We start from the raw sequence: 26,158 nt of genomic DNA on the forward strand, positions 1-26,158 counted from the left end.
AGCAACAGAGGGTAAACTGTGCGTCAGCATTCACTGATCTCCCAGCAGCCATACAGCAACTATGTTTCCTCACATAAAAATGATATTGATAAGAGGGCTACTAACCTGTGCCAGCTGTGTTAGGAGATTTAAAGAGTCCAACCACACCTTTGCCATGAAGTCCACCTGACCGCAACAAAACAGCTTTGGTACGTGGGCTGCGCCAACACACCACAGGAAACCGGTTTTGTCTATAGCAGCGAGAGATCTTCTGTAAAGTGTTGTCCTGAATGCTCTGAGGAACAATCAGCAACCCTGGATAGCTATGCAAGCATAGCATGGAAGAAAATTATTAAAATAGCTGGAAAAAACTTTTAAAGAGGACCTGTCCCCATTTCTGACATGTCTGTTTCAGTAGACATTTGTATACCACATGCAATAGCAATTCTGGAGCATCTATTCTCATTCTTATGTTATGTCATTACTCTACTATTCCTTCTAGAAGTTTATGAATAAATCTACAACTGGATGTTACTAGTGGAGGTGTCCCTGCAGGTCTGCCACTGTTAGCACTGGTTGGACAGTGTCAGACTGAGCAGGGGAACCCATATCTCACTAATAACGCCCAGCTGTCAATTTGTTAATACACTAACAACAGGAATAATAAAGGAATGGCACAACTCGGAGATATAGCATAAGAAAAGATGCTTCCAGAATTGGTGAATACAAGTAGTTACTAAAACAGACAAGTCAGGAAAGGTGACAAAAAACTAGTACTTACCTGTTACAAACAGCATACATGCGGTTCACTGTTGAGATCCGGAAAGGTTCATTTTTAGCACGGGTCAGGCTATTACTCAAAGTACCAAGTCCCATTCTTTGGTAGTCACGACAACATGCTCGTTCTGCCATATTGCCTCCTGTCTGCTTGTCAGAGGCCTTTAAGGTAGAGATGGTTAATGTGCTTCTGTCCAAATCTTCAGACACTGTAAGATTACAATCAGAATTGTAATGAGAATCTGAACTTTTTTTTTCTAAAGGGGTTCTTTGGGATTTTGATAAGCAATAAAATAATTGCAGTTTCAAGTTCCCTAGGGGGACTAAAAAAAGTGCAAAATAAAGTTGAATAAAAACATTAAAAAGCTTATTTCTCAATTTTTGGTTATGTCACCAACCCCAAAAATTTTATTTAAAAAAATCATCAAAAGGTCCCATGTATCCAAAAATGGTACCACTTATACCTATAGCTCATTCTGCAAAAAATGAGCCCTCAACAGCTCTGATAGTAGAAAAAACGAGATTTTTGTATAACTTACCAGTAAAATCTCTTTCTCGCTCTTTCCTTGGGGGACACAGAAGACCTTGGGTATAGCTCATCTCCCTAGGAGGCGTGACACTAAGTGAAGACTGTTAAGCCCCTCCTCCACAGCTATACCCTCAGCCTGGAGAGAGAGACTGCCAGTTGCGTGTCCAAGTAGTGAGAAAAGGCAAAGTCCAAAAAATTGGAACCAACAAGCCAACTACCCTAAGGGTAAAACAAACTCGGAAACAGTCAAAGAAGAACAAAGAATGGGTGGGTGCTGTGTCCCCCAAGGAAAGAGCGAGAAAGAGATTTTACTGGTAAGTTATACAAAAATCTCGTTTTCTCGCCCAATTTCCTTGGGGGACACAGAAGACCTTGGGACGTTCAAAAGCAGTCCAAAGGGGGAGGGACCACAGCACCAAGGCGAAGCACCCGAAGGCATCAAAAAAAACCGGCGCCTGCAGACCAGGCGGCCCAAGGCAGCATACGCCGAAGCCCGCGTATGCACCCTGTAGAACTCGGTAAGGTGTGCAAGGAAGACCAGTGACCGCCTTGCACAAATGGATGGCCGAAGCCTAAAGCCTCCGGCCCAGGAAAAAACCGACGGCCCTGGCCAAATGAATGGTGACACCAAAAGCAGGACCCTGCCCTTGGTGCGGCTACCACAACAAGAGCCACTCTGAGAAAGCGGAAGAAAGCCACCCTGGAGGCCGTCAACCCTTTGCTCGGACCTCCTGGAAACATAAGAGACCGAACTCGACAAGAGTCGGAGATCTCCAAGTAAAAACTGCAAGGCCCAAACAACGTCCAAATCGGTGAAGTGTCCGTTCCCGGGGGGGGGGGGGGGGGGGGGGGGGGGAAGGGGAGGACGACTGCCTCAATGAAATGAAGGACAAATACCACCTTCAGAAGGAAGGAAGAGACGGAATGGAGAACAGTCCTGTCCTGGGGGAAGACAGAAGGCTCGGAACAAGAAGGGCCGCCACTCAGGCACCCGTCAGAGACACGATGGCTACAGAAACCCAACCGTACAGGACAGAAGGAGTAGAGAGAACTTCTGTAACAGCTCCAAGGAAAAATTGGAGCGCCAAGAGCCCAGTATGTAGTTCCCAGGACGGTACCGGAGGGCAGTACAAAGGAACCCAAGAGCCGCTCCATGGAAGAAGTTCCTGACAGGCCCAGAGGGACGGGGAATGCTGAAAGAGGAAGGACAGGAATGACACTTGATACTTCAAGCAACAGAGTCCCAGCCCCAGGTCCAGGCCGGACTGGAGAAAGACAGAACCATGGAGAAAGGCAGAGTGGGGGAACGCCCAGCTTCCCACAGAACCCCAGGTAAAGCCCTAAGCCCTACCACAGATCCTGGACGAAAACTCGGCTAGAAGCGAACACTAGCGAGCCCACTAGAGTCGCCTGGGCAAGCGGGTGAAAACCCAATGATCAGGCGCGGACCAGTAACACGGGTAGAACAGTCGGTAGAACTGGTCCCGTCGGCCCCCGAGCAAGGTTGTCCCGTATCCCCCCAGAGTGGGGAAGCAGAAGGACAAACGGACAGGAACCGAAGGGTCCGCCCAGCAACCGCCAGGACAAGACAGGCTAAAGCCGAAGCCAATGTAGCCACCACAGGAAGACAGACTACAGTTCCGGTGTGGGAGATCAAAAGACAATCCTGACCAAATGGTAGTCCTCCCAAGTTACCGAGAAGGTGAATCCAAAGCCGAAACATTGCCTAGAATGGAAAAAACGCAATCTGCACCCAGCGGGAGGACAGAAAGCGGTAGACCCGGTAACTAGGCACACAGCTAGTACAGCCAGTGTGGACAAGGGAGACTGAAAAGGAACACCATAACCATCCAAATGAACAAACATGCTCTCCCCAGAGGGAAGGGCAGTGAAGGAACAGCCTCTGAAGCGTGGCCGGAACAGACGCCACATCGGAATGATCTGTACCGAGTGGGAGTCAAACAGAGCCGGCGAGAAAAGGCAGGCGAGACAGAGGCCGGTATAACACCCTCCAACCAAAAAAGGGGGAGTGGGCAACAGAGAGGCCATAGGACAGCTCAAAAGCAGAACACCGCTACACAGAGACGCCCGGTTCACCGCCACGCAGAAGGCGAATACCCTGAATAACCCAAGGTGGAGGTCCCCCGGACCTGTATAAGCGAGCACCCAAGAGAAGTTGGGTGACCTTCCCAAGAAGAGCGGCCCGAACCTGGTAGCAGATCAGACTGAAGCACCGAGGGCGCCAATCCGGAAAGAATCATACCACACTGCACCAGAATGATCTCCTTAGAGAATAGTGCAAGGCTTGCGGCAATCATCGTATCCCAAGAGAAAAAGAATGTCGCAGGAGGAAGGAGGCTACGTACGAGTAGCCCCGTAAGCAGTGAGAAGGCCAACCCACCTACAGGACGAGAAGGCATACACGGCCCAAACAACGCACAAGAACGTCCGCTCACTGCAAAAATATAACACCGCGAAGAGGGCCAGCCACAGAGTGCCACAGTATCTACGGGAGTGCAAACTGAAAGGAGTTATGCACAAGACTAATATGGAATGCGATGGAACGCAAACTGACCGCCCCGAAAGGGAGGAAATGTACCTGGCAAACTGCAGTGGGCAAGAATGCAAAGGCCTGCCCCAAAAAGGGGGAGATGCCCAAGGCCGGACCTACGTCAGAGAAGTAGGGCATACCATACTTCGCCCAGAAAGGCGCCATGCACATGGCCACACAGTATCCAGCGGAAACGCAGGAGGTCCACCTAGGGAAAAGGGGGACATGCATAGGGCTATCCTAGCATTAAGTGAGTGTGCAACAATTCACCCAACACCGAAATTTCGTGAGAGTGTAACTACTCCGCCAATGAAGGGGAACATGTGCAAGTCCAGTACAGCACATACAAGGACAGCCTTGAATCTTGTGAGCGTGCAAAATTCCACCCATGGAATGAGGGGTGGTCACGCACAAGGCCAGCACCGTATCCAAGGGGAGCGCAAGCGTTTCGCCCATGTTAGAGGCCATGCTCAAGGCCAGCAACGTATCTGGTGAGCGTAGTATGCCGCCCAAAAAAGGAAGGGGGGGGGGGGGATCATGCACAAGGCCAGCATCGCATTCAGGGAGAATGCGAGCAGTCGGTGAGAATGTGTGTATGCCACCTGAAGGAGGCATGCCCATGGCCGGCAGCGGATCCAGTGAGAGTGCGTACACCGCCCACGGAAGGGGGGTCATGATGTGGCCGACGGTGGATCCAGAGAGAGTGCATGTATAGGGGTCATGCACATGGCCAACAATGTACAGGCGAGAGAACAACCACCGACCGAGGGAGTGTATGTATGCCGCCACCCGGGAAGAAGGCATGCCCAAGGCCGGTAGTGAATCCAATGAGAATACATCATATCGCCTATGGAAGGTGGTCATGCACATGGCTGGCAGTGAATCCAGTGAGAGTGCCGAATGCCGTCCACAGAAGGGAGTCATGCCTATGGCAGGCAGCGAATCCAGAGAGAGTGCAGCGTTCCGCCTAAGGAAGGGGGTCGTGCACATGGCCACATGGCCAGCACCGTATCCGGTGAAAATGCAGTATTCCGCCTAAAAAAGGGGGGTCACGCACATGATCGGCAACGAATCCAGTGAGAGTGTAGCGTTCCGCCTATGGAAGGGGGGCACGCACATGGCCGGCAGCTAATCCAGTGAGAGTGCAGAGTTCCGCCTAAGGAAGGGGGTCGTGCACATGGCCAGCACCGTATCCGGTGAAAGTGCAGTATTCCGCCTAAAAAAGGGGGTCATGCACATGATCGGCAACGAATCCAGTGAGAGTGTAGCGTTCCGCCTATGGAAGGGGGGCACGCACATGGCCAGCAGCGAATCCAGTGAGAGTGCCGTGTTCCACCTATGTAAGGGGGTCGTGCACATGGCCAGCATTGTATCCGGAGAAACTGCAGTAGGCCGCCAAAGAAAGGGGGATCATGCACAAGGCCAACCCGCAGTTAGGGAGAGTGCAGTATCCCGCCCAGGAGGGGGGTCCTGCACATGGCAGGCACCATAACTGGAGAGGGTGACGAATGTTGCCTACAGAAAAAGCATGCACCTTGACCAGCGCCGTAGCGCGGAGAGGGCAAAAAAAACCCCAGAAGGGGAAAAAAGAACCTGGCAGCGCCGCAGCCGGGGAGCGCGACACCATGCCGCCTATGGAAGGGGGGCATGTATACAGGCAGCACTCTGAGATGAGGCTGCAGCGTCCTGCGCAGCCCACAAGTCATATATATAATAAATATTTTTTTTTTTTTTTTTTTAAACACACAGCCTCACTGAGGCAGATGCCACCTACAGGGCACAGATCCACCCATACAGGCCCATCCTCTGTGGGCGGGGGAACCTCCAGGCGGGAAAAATTCGCGCCTGGAGAAGTTCCAGCCCCCTCCAACAGAGGCCTGAATTTTTGCGGCCTAGTAGGCCGTGAAGCTGGGGCCTAAATTTTTGGCGGCGCCCGGCGAACCGGGGCCGCACAGTATTTAAAGCAGCGGCCGGGCCTACGGAGCGGCACATACCGGCCGCGGGTGCCCACCCCGCGGGCCGGAAGAGCCGGGGCCTAAATTTTTAGCGGCGCCCGGCTGACCGGGGCCGCAAGTACTTAAAGTACCAGCCGGGCCTACGGAGCGGCACATACCGGCCGCGGGTGCCCACCCCGCGAGCCGGGGACCCGGATAGAGCGGGATCGTCTTGAAGTGGAACACAAGACTTCGGCGCCCGGCCGACCGGAAGGTTCCGACGGTCGGCCGGGGCTGTTGAAGCGCTCCTTTGCAGGCCGCGGTGCCCACCCAGGTGTCCGGAAGTCAGGACCCTGCACCCGGCAGCCATTTTACCCCTGGAGCGGGCCCTTGGCCTAGAACAGCGCTCCATGTGATTTCACCCCTGCCGGCAGCTACAACTACCTTTCCCCTGGACCGGTGCCCGTGAGAGCAGGGAGGGTCAGTGGCAGCAAGGCGCGGGCCCTCTGGCCCTGAAGTAGTGGCCGGTAAGAGGGAGGGGGACCCTGAGACCGGGTCTGTGAGGGTGGGACGCCTGCATGACCCCTCCGTCAGGGGCAGCTAGGTGCGGACCTCCGCAGCTCCCAAGGCATTCCTCTTGTAGGAACAAGGGTGCCAATGTCCTGGAGGCCAGGAGAGAGGGAGCAGATGTCGACCTGCGGCAGCCCAGGGCCAGCCTAGGTCTAGCAGGGACAGAAGGGTCCATAGGCCCAGGTAAGGGTCAGGCACGCAGGAGACCGAGGGGGGGGGGGGGGGGGGGGGGGGACGTAGGGCTGGAGAAGCCAATCTCTCACCATAGCCGTCTTTACCCTCGGTCCGTTCCAGCAGGGTCGCCCCTTCAGCTACTGGCACCGTAGTGGCAGGACGCCGGGGGAGGGACTTGGCGTGCGGGCGACCCTTGCGCTGGCGGGATGCAGGGGAGCTGGGCTGCCCTGGTCCACCTTGCCTTCTGTGGGGGAGGCAGCAGTGCGGTTGACCGGCACTGGCGCAGCTCAACCCCGGGAGAACAGAGAGGTCTAGTGCGTCTCTGTTATCCCTGATGATCTGGAACAAAAAGAAAATAAAACAAAGTAAAAATCTAAAATTGAAACAAGGAGAAACCAGCCCTGCAGAGCAGGGAGTGTCTTGCCTCCTTGGACACTAAGCAAAAACTGGCAGTCTCTCTCTCCAGGCTGAGGGTATAGCTGTGGAGGAGGGGCTTAACAGTCTTCACTTAGTGTCACGCCTCCTAGGGAGATGAGCTATACCCAAGGTCTTCTGTGTCCCCCAAGGAAATTGGGCGAGAAACAAGAGTTATAGGTGTCAGAAGATAAAGAAACAAGGCAATCTTTTCTAAGCGATTTTTCGTTTTCTAAAACTAGTACAACATAACAAAAAAAAAAACATACATTTGGTTTGTCTATGACTGCTTTTGACCCTTAGAATAAAGTAAAGTAATAAAATTATTACCACGCAGTGAACACAGTAAAAAGGAAGCCCCAAAGACTATAGTGGAACTTATTTTTTTTCCACACAGTTGACCCAAATTTGTTTTTAAAAAAAGTTAAACAATTCATCTGATTTACACCAAAATGGTGACATTAAAGGGGTTGTGTCACTTCAGCAAATGGCATTTATCATGTAGAGAAAGTTAATACAAGGCACTTACTAATGTATTGTGATTGTCCATATTGTCTCCTTTGCTGGCTGCATTTATTTTTTCATCACATTATACACTGCTTGTTTCCATGGTCAAAACCAGCCTGTAATCCAGCAGTGGCACCCGTGGTTGCACAATAATGGAAAAAGCACTTTTTCCTACAGTGTACAAGCACGGCCACCGCTGATGGATTGCAGGGTGGTCGTAACCATGGAAACAAGAAGTGTATAATGTGATGAAAAAATTTATCCAGCCAGAAAAGGAGACAATATGGACAATCACAATACATTAGTAAGTGCCTTGTAGTAACTTTGTCTACATGATAAATGCCATTTGCTGAAGTGAGAAAACTCCTTTAAGGAATACAACTTGCCACTGCATCCTCTCTATTTCACTGCACTGGGACTTCTGAAAATAGCAGAGGAAACAAGCTTGCAAGTCTGTAAACAGTGCATGAAGGAAGCCGTGCATGCATGTCGTGCTCTTTATTCACGGTGGGGCCCCATTCTTAACACTGAAGCACGACTTAGAGGTGGGACCCTCACCTATAAGACATTTGTGGCAAATCCTATCGATACACATGCCATAAATGTCCCAGATGGGACAACCATTTTAATTTTACCTATGAATCCAAATGGAAAAAAAAAATCCTATAATTTGATTTCTACACCTCCTATGCAGACTTATGTTTCGCATGGTAACAGGTTATAAACCAGTGTAATCGGTGATACTTTCTATTTGACCCCTACTTTTTGTTAACATACATTCAGCAGGTGAGCTATAAGAAGGGTACAGATGCACTGCTTACATGCCTTCCTACAATGAAAAAAAAAATGTTTGTGAAGATGCACATAGCCTTTAAGAAAAAAATTATGAACAAAATGAAATCATTTGGAAATATTTTCTTTAGCGAAACCAAAAGTTATGATAACTAAAGGCCCTTTTACAGGCGCTAATGATGAGGCCCAAACGTACATTCGGCTGATTATCAGCCAGTCTAAACACCACAACTGATCATACCTTTTATGTTAGCATAAAAATAATCATTTGTCAGCAGGGTATCTTCTCATGTTAACAGGGAGTGTGCTAGCAACAAATGATTGTATTAAAGGGGTATTCCAGGGACGACATTTAAAAAATAAAATTGGGGTCAGAGAGGGCAAAAATAAGAAACAGTAAGTACTCATTTTACCGATCCCCTGCAGCTGTTCAACCAAAGCTCCAGCCCCCATTCCTCTCCACTTCCTCTTCTCCAGCTTGACACAATAAAAACAGCTTGGCCTGCCTGCTTAGACAACCAGTGGCAGAGACAGGTGACTGCTGTGGCCAGTGACTGGCTGAGCATTCAGGGTTAAACAATTTCTCTGTGTGTAGAGCCAAAGAAGAGTAATTAGAGAGGAGGGAATACCCTTTTAATGACTCCTCACCACCTATACAGATTGCATCGGCCAATGTAAAGTGCCCTGTTTTCCAGGACCCTAAGTAAATAAAAAGAAAAAAAGAAAAGAAATCCTGTATGTTCTGCCGTGAGTACACAAAAATATACGGCATATGGTTTATTAGTGTCAAAAACAATAGCAGATCAACTGCCACCTGCTGATGAATCTGTAGCACACTGTATCGCGCTCTGGTTTTGAAGTCTTCCTTCTCTAAACAGGATACAGAATTGAACACCTACCTGAAATGTCATCACCCTGCTGTTCCAGAGAACTGTGGCTCCCTCGGAGATCCCAGGATGGCGGGCTATACTTCCTGCGTGTAACATATTGGCGGCCTATTGTCTTCTTGGCATTCTTCACAAGATTCTTAGAGATGGTTCTTGGAGAAATAATTTGCATATGACATAGGACAGAAATGTATAAATGACGGTACCAGTACAATCAAACAGAAACATAAGTGTGTCACATTGCAGGGAGGTAACTATTTATACAAGCAAGTAACTATTCAAGTGCAGGATAAGAGGGGTCCGCCACAAAGCAAAAAATTATTCAGAGAATAAGAAAAAACTAAGAACCACAACAAAAGAACCACAGAGCATACAGAAAAGAATTAGCAATCTAGATTTAGAAATCGACATAGCAGTATATGCAAAACATCACTGGAATCTATAGGAGCTGCACCGCAATACATGTTTAAAGAGGGTGCCGTTCGGGAGTGCAGTGGGTGCCATAGCTTCAGGGTTTCTGCCATTTTAAACAGCAGACACCCGGGACTTATGTCTGCAATCGGCGATAATGGGGCCTGATTCTCTTTCCCGCACGGAGATAGGGGAAGCCATTTGTATTGGCTGAAGAGTTCCAGGCTAATAGAGCGGTAGTTCCTATTGAGCCCTGCAGGTGGCAGTGCTCCACAGGAATATACTGAATTTCCCGTACACTACTGTGCTAAATCACAGTAGTGTATGGGAAAAGCGATCTAAAGATTAAACATTAAGGCCCCCTATGGGTAACTAATAAAAGAGTGAAAAAAAAGTTTACAAAATTATAAAAACTATAAAAAAAAATACATAAATAGAAATTCAACTCATGTAATAAAAAATAAACATCATGGACATTGCCGCATCCCAAAACACCTGAACTATAAAAATATAAATGCATTTATGGTATGGTATAATATAAATGCATGTATGGTAAATGCTGTAACGTAGGGTTGGGCGATATCAAAAATATTCCCATGATAACGATATTAAAGAAATTTATCGCGATAACGATATATAATCACGATAAATGCCCATTTAGAAGAAAAAAAACACTTGGTGCCACAAGGAGACGTTATACTGTATGGGGCACTGGGGCAGTCACAAGGAGACGTTACACTGTATGGGGCACTGGGGCAGTCACAAGGTGACATTATACTGTATGGGGCACTGGGGCAGTCACAAGGAGACGTTACACTGTATGGGGCACTGGGGCAGAGACAAGGTGACATTATACTGTATGGGGCACTGGGGCAGCCACAAGGTGACATTATACTGTATGGGGCACTGGGGCAGCCACAAGGACATTATACTGTATGGGGCATTGGGGCAGTCACAAGCAGATGTTATACTGTATGGGGCACCTGGGCAGTCACAAGGAGATGTTACACTGTATGGGGCACTTGGGGCAGTCACAAGGTGACATTATACTGTATGGGGCACTGGGGCAGCCACAAGGAGACGTTATACTGTATGGGGCACCTGGGCAGTCACAAGGAGATGTTACACTGTATGGGGCACTTGGGGCAGTCACAAGGTGACATTATACTGTATGGGGCACTGGGGCAGCCACAAAGACGTTATACTGTGTGGGGCACTGGGGCAGTTACAAGGAGATGTTATACTGTATGGGGCACTCACAAGGAGATGTTACACTGTATGGGTCACTGGGGCAGTCACAAGGAGACGTTATACTGTATGGGGCACTGGGGCAACCACAAGGAGACGTTATACTGTATGGGGCACTGAGGCAGTCACAAGGAGACCTTATACGGTATGGGGCACTGGGGCAGAGACAAGGTGACGTTATACTGTATGGGGCACTGGGGCAGAGACAAGGTGACGTTATACTGTATGGGGCACTGGGGCAGCCACAAAGACGTTACACTGTATGGGGCACTGGGGCAGTCACAAGGAGACGTTACACTGTATGGGGCACTGGGGCAGTCACAAGGAGACGTTACACTGTATGGGGCACTGGGGCAGTCACAAGGAGACGTTACACTGTATGGGGCACTGGGGCAGTCACAAGGTGACATTATACTGTATGGGGCACTGGGGCAGCCACAAAGACATTATACTGTATGGGGCACTGGGGCAGTCACAAGGAGACGTTATACTGTATGGGGCACTGGGGCAGCCACAAGGTGACATTATACTGTATGGGGCACTGGGGCAGCCACAAGGACATTATACTGTATGGGGCATTGGGGCAGTCACAAGCAGATGTTATACTGTATGGGGCACCTGGGCAGTCACAAGGAGATGTTACACTGTATGGGGCACTTGGGGCAGTCACAAGGTGACATTATACTGTATGGGGCATTGGGGCAGTCACAAGCAGATGTTATACTGTATGGGGCACCTGGGCAGTCACAAGGAGATGTTACACTGTATGGGGCACTTGGGGCAGTCACAAGGTGACATTATACTGTATGGGGCACTGGGGCAGCCACAAAGACGTTATACTGTGTGGGGCACTGGGGCAGTTACAAGGAGATGTTATACTGTATGGGGCACTCACAAGGAGATGTTACACTGTATGGGTCACTGGGGCAGTCACAAGGAGACGTTATACTGTATGGGGCACTGGGGCAACCACAAGGAGACGTTATATTGTATGGGGCACTGAGGCAGTCACAAGGAGACCTTATACGGTATGGGGCACTGGGGCAGAGACAAGGTGACGTTATACTGTATGGGGCACTGGGGCTGAGACAAGGTGACGTTATACTGTATGGGGCACTGGGGCTGAGACAAGGTGACGTTATACTGTATGGGGCACTGGGGCAGTCACAAGGAGACGTTATACTGTATGGGGCACTGGGGCAGTCACAAGGAGACGTTATACTGTATGGGGCACTGGGGCAGTCACAAGGAGATGTTATACTGTATGGGGCACTGGGGCAGTCACAAGGAGCCGTTACACTGTATGAAGCACTGGGGCAGTCACAAGGAGCCGTTACACTGTATGGGGCACTGGGGCAGAGACAAGGTGACATTATACTGTATGGGGCACTGGGGCAGCCACAAGGTGACGTTATACTGTATGGGGCACTGGGGCAGCCACAAGGTGACGTTATACTGTATGGGGCACTGGGGCAGCCACAAGGACATTATACTGTATGGGGCATTGGGGCAGTCACAAGGAGATGTTATACTGTATGGGGCACTTGGGGCAGTCACAAGGTGACATTATACTGTATGGGGCACTGGGGCAGCCACAAAGACATTATACTGTGTGGGGCACTGGGGCAGTTACAAGGAGATGTTATACTGTATGGGGCACTGGGGCATTCACAAGGAGACGTTACACTGTATGGGGCACTGGGGCAGTCACAAGGAGACGTTACACTGTATGGGGCACTGGGGCAGTCACAAGGTGACATTATACTGTATGGGGCACTGGGGCAGCCACAAGGTGACATTATACTGTATGGGGCACTGGGGCAGCCACAAAGACATTATACTGTATGGGGCACTGGGGCAGTTACAAGGCCCCTCTCCTCAGTATAACATACATGGTCATAGACAGACATAACACCTTTATTTAAGACCGTTGGGTCTCTCACCCTCCTCTTCCTCCATCACTTGCAGGCAAACTCTGTGGGGGTCAGAGTGAGACTTTACCCGCCTCATCGCTCCTGTGCTCGCTCGTTATTTGATTCTGACGTCAGTAGGTGGAGACTTCATTATGGCATCTCAGAGGAGCCAGGCCGGCCGATGCTAGTAATTTACTAGTATACACGGATGCGCACATGACCGCTTCTATGATGTCCCAAAATACCACGGTTATTAGAAAACATTGATATCACCATATCGCTGTTTCTTAATACTGCGGAATACCGCCAAGACCGGTATATCGCTCAATCCTACCGTAACGGAGAAAAGAAATGGCTGGTTCATTTCACCGACCCCAAAAAAAATGAAAAAATTGAATAAAAAGTGATCTAAAAGTCAAACTCCAAAAGGGTATAATTGAAAAGTACAGATCGCCCCGCAAAAGTGAGCTCTAACACAGATCCGCAGATGGGTCATAATAATATATAATTATATAAATGTGGTATCACTGTAATTGTACTAATCCAGAGAATAAATTCCACCGCAATTGGAATTTTTTCCAGCTTCCCACTATATTGTATGCTAAAGAAAATGGCGCCATTAGAACGTACAACTGTCCCACAAAAAACAAATCCTCATATGGCTTTGGGAAAATAAAAATAAAAAGTTATGGCTCCGGGAAGGCAGGAAGTACCAGTTTTATGAGCTCTAGGAACTTAAAGGGGTTTTCTGGACTCCTGATATTAAAGGAGCTGTGCAAGGGAATTGTGTTATGGTCCGTGGTAACGGAATCCATAACGCAATTCAGTAAATACCACAACACGAACTCGAAGTTCAAAATAGGAAATTCGCTCATCCCTAGTAACTACACCTGCTCACCAGGTGAGCAGGTAAACAATAAAAGGGAATGAAGCAAGCAGGTAAACAATAAAAGGGAAGGAAGCGCTGGCATGGTGCAGCGGATCGGTAAGGGTGCCGGATGTCGGACGCCTGCCAATCTGATATCTATGTCCTATACTAAGCATAGGTCATCAATAAAAATAACTTGGACAACCCCTTTAAAAAATTACAAAGCTCTATTATTTAGATCAGATTTTACACAAGCAGAGGATCGCAGCAATTGTTGGGAATGAGCGTTCATACAAACACTTGTTCCTGATAATTTCCCTGTGTCAATGGTGGTGTCAATTAAGTGACAAACTAGCAATCGCTCATTTATCAGCGATCTCATGTTTCATGCGCCACATTAAAACCATCATTTGCCAGCAGCAGATTGTCCTGTGTTTTCTCACAAACAATGAATCTGTATTTGATCCACGACACCCATCACACGACCAAAGACTGCCATGTAGAATGCAACCAATGACCCGAACAGATTTGCAGATCAACTTACATATTGCCGAGGCCCTAAAATCGCACAGCAGTCTGGAAGCATTTGCAATTCTGGGGTCTTGAACATGGCAACTTGCGAGTTATGCTGAAAACCCCATTGAGTTCAATGGCTGCACTTCTACGCAGCAAATTTTTCTTGCATAATGGTTGTCACAGTCAAGACTAGTGTAGCCACAGCCCTAAGGGTAATAACATTTAGTAGATTTGTTGCAGAAATGTCTGTGACTGAAAATCTGTGCCTGCATGTGAACAGGGTTGTTTTTGCAGCATGTGCATTAATTTCTGCAAGCCTAGTCAGATGAATGGGACTGCCACAAACATCTCTGCTGCATGTCAACATAGCCTAACTCTCCTGGTGGCTGCAGGTTGTTTTATTCCTATACCTGACATGGTCTCCATATACGTGGCCCAAACTGTGAACTACCAATAAATGAATACTATATATAAACTGCATGGAGAACAGATCTTGCCACAAGGGGAATATTAGGGACCATTTCCCTCTACCTTGTGGCCAGACCAGATCCACTTTTTGATAAAGACATACAAGTGATCAGATCTCCCTAACGTGATGTGCAAAAACCCTTAACTGGTTTTGTATAAAATCAATCCTAGCAATTATGCATGTCTCGGAAAAGACGACTAGATTTTGATCACCAACACCGTCCCAGATAAAGTACATATATTCTGGGCATAGTGCTGTTGCTACATGCAAATGGAGAATAAATTACAAATTTAATATATTGACCACTAAAGTCAGGACTGCTAATCATATGAATATAATCCCTCAATTTTCTAAGATATCCACCAGCAATGCTGTTCTTTCATTTTTTTAAGAGCAGTACAAGAAATGAAAGCTTGCTATAGGCAGCAAAGACAGTTCTTCTTTTAGAGTGTAAAATTAGGCAGCAGGAAGCAGCTTAACACCCAGGAAGTATGGCTCGTCACCATGAAACCATGACCAGTTGGGCATAGATGTTGGGTCTTACGTTTGTGAATAGAAGCTGCCAAGTGATAAACCCAGTGCCAGATGGCCTTGGAACACGTCATTGACATGCAGGGGGCTACAGAGAAAGATATAGGGGGTCACTAGACAAATGGGAGGTAGTACATTAAATAGTTAAACTATGAGTAGGAACAACAAGAAATACACAATGAAATAAAGTATAAGGAAGGATAAAGCATAAGAAGAGACATCATAATTCCACCCAGACCAGCGGGGGCACAGGGAAGGTAGAAATGTATTCACAAACAGCTCTGTTATGATGGAGTCACGAATCTTATATTTTATTTAAGGTTCCTTCCTTACAATGGAACCAATTCCAAAAAGCCTAGGGCTAGAAAGAATAAAAATAAAACACGCCAGGTTACACATTCCCAACAGATGAAAATTCCTCATTAAATAGTAGTGCCATGACAACAGTGTTGTGTTCTTAGTCCTGACATTGCATCCAAGTAAAAATTTTACTGTAATTTACAACTTAAGCTACTTTCACTCTAGCGTTTTTTTGCTTCCGTTACAATAATACAGCAGCATGCATCCGTCATGAACGGATCCGGTTGTCTTATGTCTTCTATAGTCATGACGGATCCATCTTGAGCACCATTGAAAGTCAATGGGGGACGGATCCGTTTTATATTGTGTCTGTTTGGCTCCGCTTTGTCAGGCGGACAGCAAAACGCTGCAGGCAGCGTTTTAATGTCTGCCTCAAGAGTGGAATGGTGACTGATCGGAGGCAAACTGATGCATTCTGAGCGGATCCTTTTCCATTCAGAATGCATTAGGGCAAAACTGATCCGTTTTGGACCGCTTGTGAGAACCCTGAACGGATCTCACAAAAGGAAAGCCAAAACGCTAGAGTGAAAGTAGCCCAAAAAAAGTGCAGTGATTTTTTTAATGTTATAAGTGCAGTCATTAGTAATTTTATATTTTGATTTGATGTTCATAGGATCCATGATGAGCTTTGACAACAACAAAAAAAGTCGCTGTCATGGTCTGGCCTTTGTTACTTTTATCACTGAATTTATATGACCTTGTTTGCGGGTATGACTAGAACCAAGATATTCTAAAATCAAAAATATTTCTAAATGGGATCCAAAAGAGCAGAGCAGACATTAGGGGATGCAGATGAATAATAATCCTATTCACTAAACCACTTTTCTTGAACACTTATACATGGAAGATAATTTGGAGGATGTTGTGTACTCATAACAATGGGAAAACTGCGCCTTTAACACAAAGTGATCTTACTCACTTGATGGAGGGATTCTTGTCCTTTGGTCTTGGCTGAGTAGTATGTTGTAGGGAGAGACCAACGCTGAAAGGAAAAGTCCCAAGCACATCTTGAGGGTACCTCAGCTTGTGCAGCTGCTTGCGGAAACCTTCAGAGATCTCAGAAGGGACTTCCTCATCAAATGCCACCCTCAAAAGCTGAAACCAAAATATGTAAGAGACATGAGCAAAGAGTGAGAAGCCAAGCGGCAGGATGCATAAAGAACATTTGAACTGTGAAGCAGTCACTGACGGATGGTTCAGTCAGGTCTTCCTAATCCTTCTGTAGCTGAATGGACAAATATCCCTAGTTAAGTTCAGTATAGTGGGATGTTTATATATATATAGCATATTGAACAACTACAAGTATCCTGACAGTTCTATAGGACAAATATTGCACAGTTGAAGATGAAGCTGCAGCCCGTTACACGGGCCGAGAATTGCACAGATTATCACTAACGAGCATTCATACGAACGCTTGTTAGCAATTATCGGGCGGTGTAAATGTACTGTCGATCATTTGTGCGCATGCAAAAGTGATTGTTTACCAGCAGCAGATTGTGCCGTGTAAACACGATCTCCTGCCAGCAAACGGCGAGTCCTTACGGGGAAGAGCAATGACATTAGCGATTGCTCCTCCCCTTACTCTGGAGAAGATAGGTGCATGTTAAAACAACGGTCTCATCCACTAGCGATCAGCAGATTGTCGGGAAGGAACGCTTCCTTAAAGACAATCTGCTGTAATATCTTCCTGTGTAAAGGGACCTTAAGAATAAAAAAATAAAAAAAATATTCACCTGGAAAGTACAAGAGCGCAATTGAAGTCCTTCTTGAACATACTGGTCTAGATGAGCTGGAACACTGATTTTCTTCTCCTTCGTCAAAGATGCAATGGGGAAGGACCGCATTACAGCTTGTTCAGCCACTACATCAAAAAGAATATATGGCAAGTCAAATTTCCAGTGCGCAAACTTTGGTCGCCTATTTATCTCCTTCGAGCCACGATGTATATGTAGTTATAGTTAGATTTAAGAAAGGATAGCCTAAAATATAGTGTGTTAAATGGCATGTCCACCTTTGCAAACATTTCCATTTTTTAAAAGGGGTTGTCCAGGTTCAGAGCTGAACCTGGACATACCCATATTTTCACCCAGGCAGCCCCCCTGACTTGAGCATCGGAGCATTTTCTGGAGTTCCGGTGACGTACCAGGCTCTCCTTAGGGCTGCCAGGCGGAGGCTTCCGCCCAGCAGTGAGCCCGGTGACGTCACCGGCACTGATGGGCGGGCTTTAGCGCTGCCCTAGCCTGTAAAACGACAAGAGCAGCGCTAGCCAGCCCATCAGAGCCGGTGACGTCACCGAACACACTGCTGGGCGGAAGCCTCCGACCTGCAGTGTGTTATAGTAAATAAAAGAGCCCTTGCCCTGCGCAGGGGGCTGCCTGGGTGAAATTATGGGCATTTTGCTTCATTTTTAAAGGGGTTGTCCGGGTTCAGAGCTGAACCCGGACAACCCCTTTAAAAATGAAGCAAAATTGCAAATAGCAATTAAAAATCCTGGACTATTCTCTGTCCAATACTGCAGTCAAACTTTATTTCATCTGTCCCCTACTTCTTTACATACATTCAGCACATTAGCAATAAGTGTGAACAGATGAGATGGACTGCAGACTCAGACTACACAGAATATGCTTGTAGTCTTTAACCAGGGGGACACAAAAAACACAAAACCGTATGATGCCTTTAATAAGAACTACTTGCAATGTTATTTCATTTATTTAAATACAATTAAACACCTAGAACTTTTAAGTAATAATGTTTACATAGGCTCCATTTTGCCTCCACAGCTGCCGGAGCATTTCTATAGATTATACACAGGAATGTGTACAATCACTACCCTCGAAAAGCAACAGTGAAAAACAAACATATGCTAAAGTGTCTAATAAAAAAAATGTACACACAATTCAAAAAATGCAATACTTAAAGGGGTTGTCCCATGAAAAATATTGTAGTTTTCAAACCAGCAACTGAATCCGAATACTAATAATTGCATGTAATTAAATAGTTAGTAAAGCTACTGAGTTATTCAATAACATGTTATCTGTATAGTGCCACCTGATGTTTTTGTTTTTTCTTATTTCTTTGTCCGGCTCAATGAGAAGGCCGCACATGCTCAGTTTCATCCTTCGACTGCCTTCTAAGCTGTGATAGAGAGAGAGCTACAGAGGAAAGACACGCCCCCTGAGAATGGGCACTTGCCAGCTTGATATAAATCTAACAGAGCAATTGGAGCAATGAATGTGGAGATCTCTGGCTCCATGTGAGGTACAGGGCTGTTTAGCTTTGTAAAGGTCCATTCACCTCATGTCCGTAGAATAGGTCCGGATCCGTTCCGCAATTATGCGGAACAGGTGCGGACCCATTCATTTTCTATAGGGGTGGAAAAGATGTGGACAGCACACAGTGTGCTGTCCACAGCCGCATTTCAGGTCCACGGCTCCGCAAAAAAATAGAGCATGTCCTATTCTTGACCGCGGACAAGAATAGGAATCCTCTATTAAGTGCCGGCAATGTGCGGCGGTGGTGTTTTGCAGTCCGCAGAACACTACGGACGTCTGAATGGACACTTAGAAAGAGATTGTGTACTACATGATGTCCAATTTTCATTTTTTACATTAGTCATGGTTAAACTCTTTAAATACAGGCTGTAAAACTTCACATGGGACACTGCGGGTGACGCACCCAACATCAAATAATTCAGATTCATTCAAGAAAAATATTTTAAAAAAAGCTCACCTAATGGGTCTACTGGAGTGCCCTTGAAGATGCATCGATAAGTGGTGAGGAAAAGCGCCCCTTCAGCAGGAAGTAGGGGTGGACCTCCAAGACTACCACCTGAAGCTTCCTCTCGTCCATCTGGTAGAAGATATACTCGAAGCCCTTCCATTACCAAATCCTCCCCTACTAACAACGTGGGTCGCAATAATTTTGGCTACAGAAGATAGAAACCAAGAACAAGGGGTAAGTACAATTTAAAAGACATTTGGAATATTGGACACAAATGCTGTAAATATCAAGGCGACTTCATATTCTTTGTGTAACTGATTAATCCACATACTAACCTTCTGGATTGGAGGCAGCCTCTTACTTTCTCTGTGAACAGCATCCAAAGTCTCTATATGCATCTGAACAATGTCTACATAAGGAAAAGAAAATTACAAGAATCATATCATGTAGCCAGATGTACTCACTAGCTAGGATATACAGTACAGTAATCCTTACTCAGCAAAATGTATAAATACACCATGTATGATAAAGAGCAAATGTTCATTTACAGCTAACCTCTGGGTACTACTTTAATAATAATATAAAATCTGCAGTATTTAATGAGGACCTGACTGTTTTAGTGACTACATGCATTCCCCATGTAATCATAATTCTGGAGCATCCATTTTATGATATACACTAACGATGTTTGAACCCCACCCATTCTTTCGCAACCCCTTTAAAATTGTCTGTCACAGTCTTAGTAAACCTGCCTAATGTTTTAGTAAAACTCACTATATATATATATATATATATATATATATATATATATATATATATATATATATATATAATATGTTCTGCAGCTGCACGAGTAGCTTAAAGGCTATGTACACACTTTGGGGCAATTGTGTTTTTATTATTAGTGCATTGTACTCATGATCTTATATGAAGGATAGCCTTATGCCTATCCCATGCATGCTTAAACTCCTTCACTGTATTTGCAGCTACCACTTCTGCAGGAAGGCTATTCCATGCATCCACTACTCTCTCAGTAAAGTAATACTTCCTGATATTACTTTTAAACCTTTGCCCCTCTAATGTAAAACTATGTCCTCTTGTAGCAGTTTTTCTTCTTTTAAACATTCTCTCCTCTTTTACCTTGTTGATTCCCTTTATGTATTTAAAAGTTTCTATCATATCCCCTCTGTCTCGTCTTTCTTCCAAGCTATACATGTTAAGGTCCTTTAATCTTTCCTGGTAAGTTTTATCCTGCAATCCATAAATTAACTTTGCACGATATTCTAATTTTTCGAGTTTCACCTGTACACACACAATTTATTGGATTTTTACCAAGCTCATCTAGCTATACTAAATACAGAATGTTCTGTTTTATTAGAATTATACCAGAGAGCGATACTGTTGCTTATTGAAGTACTGATTTGATACAGTGGCATCACTTGGAAATCCTGACAGATACATTTGATGCCAGTTAAGTTCTTTTACCCGCACATTGCGTGGGAGCTACTGAAAGCTGCAGATTGATAACAACCAGTAACGCTCAGAGCTATCCATGTTAACCCTTCCTATACTTCCTTTCTATGTTGGGTACTCCCCTAAGACATTTGCCTTTGTAGAAATCCAACAGTAGCATAGTCATATCTGATACACCCACAAACAATTAAACAATCCTGTGTGAAGGGGTACTTCTAGCACAAGCATTTGTAGCACCCCCCCCACCCCCACTCATGAAGAGAATGGGAATCATCAAAACTTTCTCAATGCCAAGTGGCTGAATCGGCTGAAAGGTGTGGTTGGGACTGCAGTTGGCTCTCTTTTGGATTTTATGGACAGCATGGGAAGATGCAAGTAAATTACCCTGCTTTCTTTCTGTAGACACTAAAGCTAATGCTCTCCCACATAAGGATGTATTGACATCACGTTTGTGTTTCATATTTACATTGACGTATATGTTAAACGGATGCCCCAAGTGCGTGTCATACAGTGGTGTCCGTCACTATAGGGTTCCATTGTAAAAAAAAATAATAATAATAATAATTGCATCCGTTAACATAATTTTTTTTATTTTTTTTGCAGGACTCCTTTTTTCCCATCATATATCTTACATATGGAACAAAAACATGATGTGCCAACTAAGAAGAGATCACAGAATGCGCTGTGGACAAAAACATTAATCCACTAACTATTAACATTTAGTAGCTTCAAATACCGCTGAACACAATGCAAAGGTTTCTCCCAACAAAACTTCCAGAATTTTATTCAAACACTTTCTACTTTCCTTAGCACAACATAACGCAATTCATAATGAATTATTGAACTTTACTTCTGTCAAGAAGGCAACAGTACCCATAGCACTCGATCGCCCCTGAGGAAGCCTTGTCGGCAAAACCTAGGTCGGGCATTGGATTTAATGGACCTGATTGTATAATAATTTTATAAGGCATTTTTATCACGGTTTTATTGAAGGTTGCTTTGAGGAAAGGCTACTACCCACGGGATTTAGGTGTGCTGGTTGTGTCAAAGAAGATTGCCGCTTCTCTAGAGCTTGTGAACTGGGACGTATACCTGGCAGCGCGACCACCTTTTTTTACAAAGACTGGTTTATTGTGATTTTACCTGCATCACACGGAGGTCAGCGAAGCCGATCGAACATCAGGAAACGCAGTGGTCAACTTTTTAGTTTAGTTTGTTTTTGTTTTTTCCATTTTAAATCTTGCTATACCCATAGCACTAACACTTACAAAAAAGCCCACGTTAAATGACACATAACCTTTGAGCTATACTGCACCTGGGATCATTGTGTGCAGGCCTTTGAGGTGATCCGATGTAACCCCACTCTCTGTACACACTTTGTCCACAAAACGGGTGATAAATCGGACAACGCAATGAGCTACATCCGAGACTTCAGAATCTTCAAAACCGCTTTCTGTATCTGCACTTTCTGCTACGCTGCCCGCCATGCTGAATTATTTTGGAGGGGAAAAAGTGTTAGTTGAACGAATAATGCAAAGGCTGGCAAAAAAAAAAAAAAAGAATGAAAGTTGATGACAGAGATCCCGTCAATAACCTGTTGGTGATGAAGCTGTTAGTCACGCTTTCTGTATCTCCTAATCCAGCTCCCCCTCGCAGAAGGCGGTTTTTAGAGGTGTCCAATGGCAAAAGAAGGTAGCTCAAACGACTGGCATAGTGGATAGCCTGGCTAAATACGGTGCTCTCCTCTTTCTGGATAAGTTCTAACTGTTTCTCACGCGGAAGTGTAGGCCATAGACGACATTGCTCAGCTGCCAATTCCAGGGCCGATCTCTCTTCTACTTCAATTTCATCCTGGAAAAACACATTTTGGAGCACAACTCTATAAGCATTTTATACAGTCCAGACAGCACTCATCTAATGACATCTTTTCAGTATAAGAAAATGGACCATGAGGGATAGAGACAGATCACAAGAAATTTGCAATCGATCCTGTAAAAATGGAAGCCATGACAGCCAAATAAACAATGCATAACCGGTCTTATTAGAGCAGGAAATTAAAGGGGTTTGTATATACACTGCTCAAAAAATAAAGGGAACACTTAAACAACACAATGTAACTCCAAGTCAATCACACTTCTGTGAAATCAAACTGTCCACTTAGGAAGCAACACTGAGTGACAATCAATTTCACATGCTGTTGTGCAAATGGGATAGACAACAGGTGGAAATTATAGGCAATTAGCAAGATACCCCCAATAAAGGAGTGGTTCTGCAGGTGGTGACCACAGACCACTTCTCAGTTCCTATGCTTCCTGGCTGATGTTTTGGTCACTTTTGAATGCTGGCGGTGCTTTCACTCTAGTGGTAGCATGAGACAGAGTCTAGAACCCACACAAGTGGCTCAGGTAGTGCAGCTTATCCAGGATGGCACATCAATCCATGGTAGGAAGAACCAACCTTATAAAAATGATCTTGATGCCCCAGTTATTGTATCTCCTACATAATGCTCCCTGCTGGGTTCCGATTTGTTTTTTCTATAAAGTAAATGCCCTGTTTAGGGAATTAATTTGGAAGAAAGGGGTTCCCCGTATTAAACTAGACACTTTACAGGGACCAAAGACAAATGGAGGTCTAGCCCTACCAGACCCGTGGTTATATTATTTGGCGAGTCAGTTACAACATGTTAGGGGATGGGGAGATATAGAGAAAGTGAATACGGTAGGAAAGGTGGTGAGATTTCTTGTAGGGCGTACATGTCTGATGTCTGCACTAGAGGATGGTACCTTTCGTATTAAAGGGGAACGATTTGGAGTACTGAGCACCATTCACAAAGTGTGGTGGAAAGCCAGGGAGGTTAAAAAGGTCACTGGATATACGGCATATACCCCAATCTGGCCTAACTATATGTATAAAGAGCTAGACAAACTTGCGGAATTACGGGTGTGGAATCCATATAATCTGAATAGAATGACCCAGTTGTATTCGGAAGGTATTTTGAAAGAATTCGCACAGTTACAACAGGAATTTAATATCCCTAAGAAGTTCTTTTATTTATACCTGCAGCTCCGACACGCCATTAAAACGCAAGACAAGTCTGAAAAGGTTGCCCCTGCTCAAAGGCACAGCATTATAGACCTCACAGCGACAAGTGGTACCACTAATGGTGTTATCTCACTTCACTACAGTGCATTTATTGATATGCAAATTAAAAATACACCTTTACAATTATTTGCCAAATGGAAGTCGGACATATCGGACCTCACTGAGGAACAGTGGGAAAAAGTGTTAGAGGATTGCCCATCGCTAGCTGTTAGTGAAGCACAAAGAGTCTCCCAATTGTACTTACTACATAGGGTTTACAGAACGCCAGTGGTCTTGAAAAAGATGGGATATAGGGACAATGACCATTGCCCAAGATGTGACATATCCAATGCAGACTTAATCCACCTCATGTGGAATTGTCCAAGACTGAGGCGGTATTGGACAGGGGTCATTGAAACAATAAACACTGTGTTTGAGGTACACCTTGACGTTACACCCTTGATACGTGTATTGGGGTACTTTGAGATATTACCAGGCATGGCAAAAAAGAAGCTGGCTATTGGACGGGTTCTATATCAAGCTAGAAAAAGCATAGCTTTTCACTGGATAGATATACTGCCACCGACTGTGAGGGAACTGGAGGCTAGGGTACATAATTTGGTTCGGATGGAGAAGTACGTCTATCAGAAGAGAGGGTCCATTAAAAGGTTTGAGACGTTATGGTTTTCCTGGATGCAGCATTACAGTGTGATATTTGGCCCATAGGTTGGCTATTGTCTAGATATTCCTTAGATATTAACAGTAAGGATGATATAAGTAGGATGTGTTTGGATGATAAATTCTGTCGAGATATACATGAGTATGAGGAAGGCATGTGATGTATGACCTGGAATATGGGGAAAGATATATGTATGGCATACGTATGAGGACCTAATGTTGGACTTCTTGCACAATCCGTGGACTTTGGACTCAAATGGTCACAAGACTCTGGGAAGGGGAGGGGTGGGATGTGGGAGGGCAGTATGGGGTATTGCTGTTCTTAATATGTTTGTGAAAATCAAATAAAAATATCTGATTTAAAAAAAGGATGGCACATCAATGCGAGCTGTGGAAAGAAGGTTTGCTGTGTTTGTCAGCGTAGTGTCCAGAGCATGGAGGCGCTACCAGGAGACAGGCCAGTACATCAGGAGACGTGGAGGAGGCCGTAGGAGGGCAACAACCCAGCAGCAGGACCGCTACCTCCGCCTTTGTGCAAGGAGGAACAGGAGGAGCACTGCCAGAGCCCTGCAAAATGACCTCCAGCAGGCCACAAATGTGCATGTGTCTGCTCAAACGGTCAGAAACAGACTCCATGAGGGTGATATGAGGGCCCGACGTCCACAGGTGGGAGTTGTGCTTACAGCCCAACACCATGCAGGACGTTTGGCATTTACCAGAGAACACCAAGATTGGCAAATTCGCCACTGGCGCCCTGTGCTCTTCACAGATGAAAGCAGGTTCACACTGAGCACATGTGACAGATGTGACAGAGTCTGGAGGCGCTGTGGAGAACGTTCTGCTGCCTGAAACATCCTCCAGCATGACCGGTTTGGCATTGGGTCAGTAATGGCGTGGGGTGGCATTTCTTTGGAGGGCCGCACAGCCCTCCATGTGCTCGCCAGAGGTAGCCTGACTGCCATTAGGTACCGAGATGAGATCCTCAGACCCCTTGTGAGACCATATGCTGGTGCGGTTGGCCCTCGGTTCCTCCTAATGCAAGGCAATGCTAGACCTCATGTGGCTGGAGTTTGTCAGCAGTTCCTGCAAGACGAAGACATTGATGCTATGGACTGGCCCGCCCGTTCCCCAGACCTGAATCCAATTGAGCACATCTGGGAAATCATGTCTCGCTCTATCCACCAACGTCACGTTGCACCACAGACTGTCCAGGAGTTGGCAGATGCTTTAGTCCAGGTCTGGGAGGAGATCCCTCAGGAGACCATCCGCCACCTCATCAGGAGCATGCACAGGCGTTGTAGGGAGGTCATACAGGCACGTGGAGCCTCATTTTGACTTGTTTTAAGGACATTACATCAAAGTTGGATCAGCCTGTAGTGTGTTTTTCCACTTTAATTTTGAGTGTGACTCCAAATCCAGACCTCCATGGGTTAAAAAATTTGATTTCCATTTTTTTTTTTTTGTGTGATTTTGTTGTCAGCACATTCAACTATGTAAAGAACAAAGTATTTCAGAAAAATATTTAATTAATTCAGATCTAGGATGTGTTATTTTTGTATTCCCTTTATTTTTTTGAGCAGTGTACATTTCAGTAATGCCATATGTGTGTAATCACAAAAAATATTCTACAATTTTCAAACCAGCACCTGCATCTTAAAACTTTTGTAATTGCATGTAATTACACATTTTGTATAGCCAGACTTTTTGAATAAAATCTAACTGTATAGCACCACCTGCTGTTTCTTTTTCTTATTTCTTTGTCCTGCTCACTGAGAA

At 45.7% G+C, this 26,158-nt stretch overlaps 1 protein-coding gene across 8 annotated transcripts in view; it reads right to left on the bottom strand.

The window, feature by feature from the left end:
• Window positions 1-26,158, bottom strand: part of SBF1 (SET binding factor 1) — a 122,194-nt gene that overhangs the window by 27,566 nt on the left and 68,470 nt on the right. For 4 of the 8 annotated variants that reach the window (XM_040413548.1, XM_040413551.1, XM_040413549.1 and 1 more), the window contains 10 exons: window positions 22,218-22,474; window positions 21,939-22,111; window positions 19,486-19,559; window positions 19,160-19,355; window positions 17,164-17,291; window positions 16,350-16,525; window positions 15,084-15,158; window positions 9,127-9,266; window positions 761-965; window positions 106-302 (listed from right to left, as the gene is read on the bottom strand). In XM_040413548.1, coding sequence (XP_040269482.1) covers window positions 106-302; window positions 761-965; window positions 9,127-9,266; window positions 15,084-15,158; window positions 16,350-16,525; window positions 17,164-17,291; window positions 19,160-19,355; window positions 19,486-19,559; window positions 21,939-22,111; window positions 22,218-22,474 — 1,621 coding nt within the window. The remainder of the gene's footprint in view (window positions 1-105; window positions 303-760; window positions 966-9,126; window positions 9,267-15,083; window positions 15,159-16,349; window positions 16,526-17,163; window positions 17,292-19,159; window positions 19,356-19,485; window positions 19,560-21,938; window positions 22,112-22,217; window positions 22,475-26,158) is intronic. The other 4 variants (XM_040413554.1, XM_040413552.1, XM_040413553.1 and 1 more) reach the window with 1 other exon arrangement.

This window comes from Bufo bufo, chromosome 1 (assembly GCF_905171765.1).
Source record: "Bufo bufo chromosome 1, aBufBuf1.1, whole genome shotgun sequence".
In the NCBI taxonomy this organism is placed as follows: domain Eukaryota; kingdom Metazoa; phylum Chordata; class Amphibia; order Anura; family Bufonidae; genus Bufo; species Bufo bufo.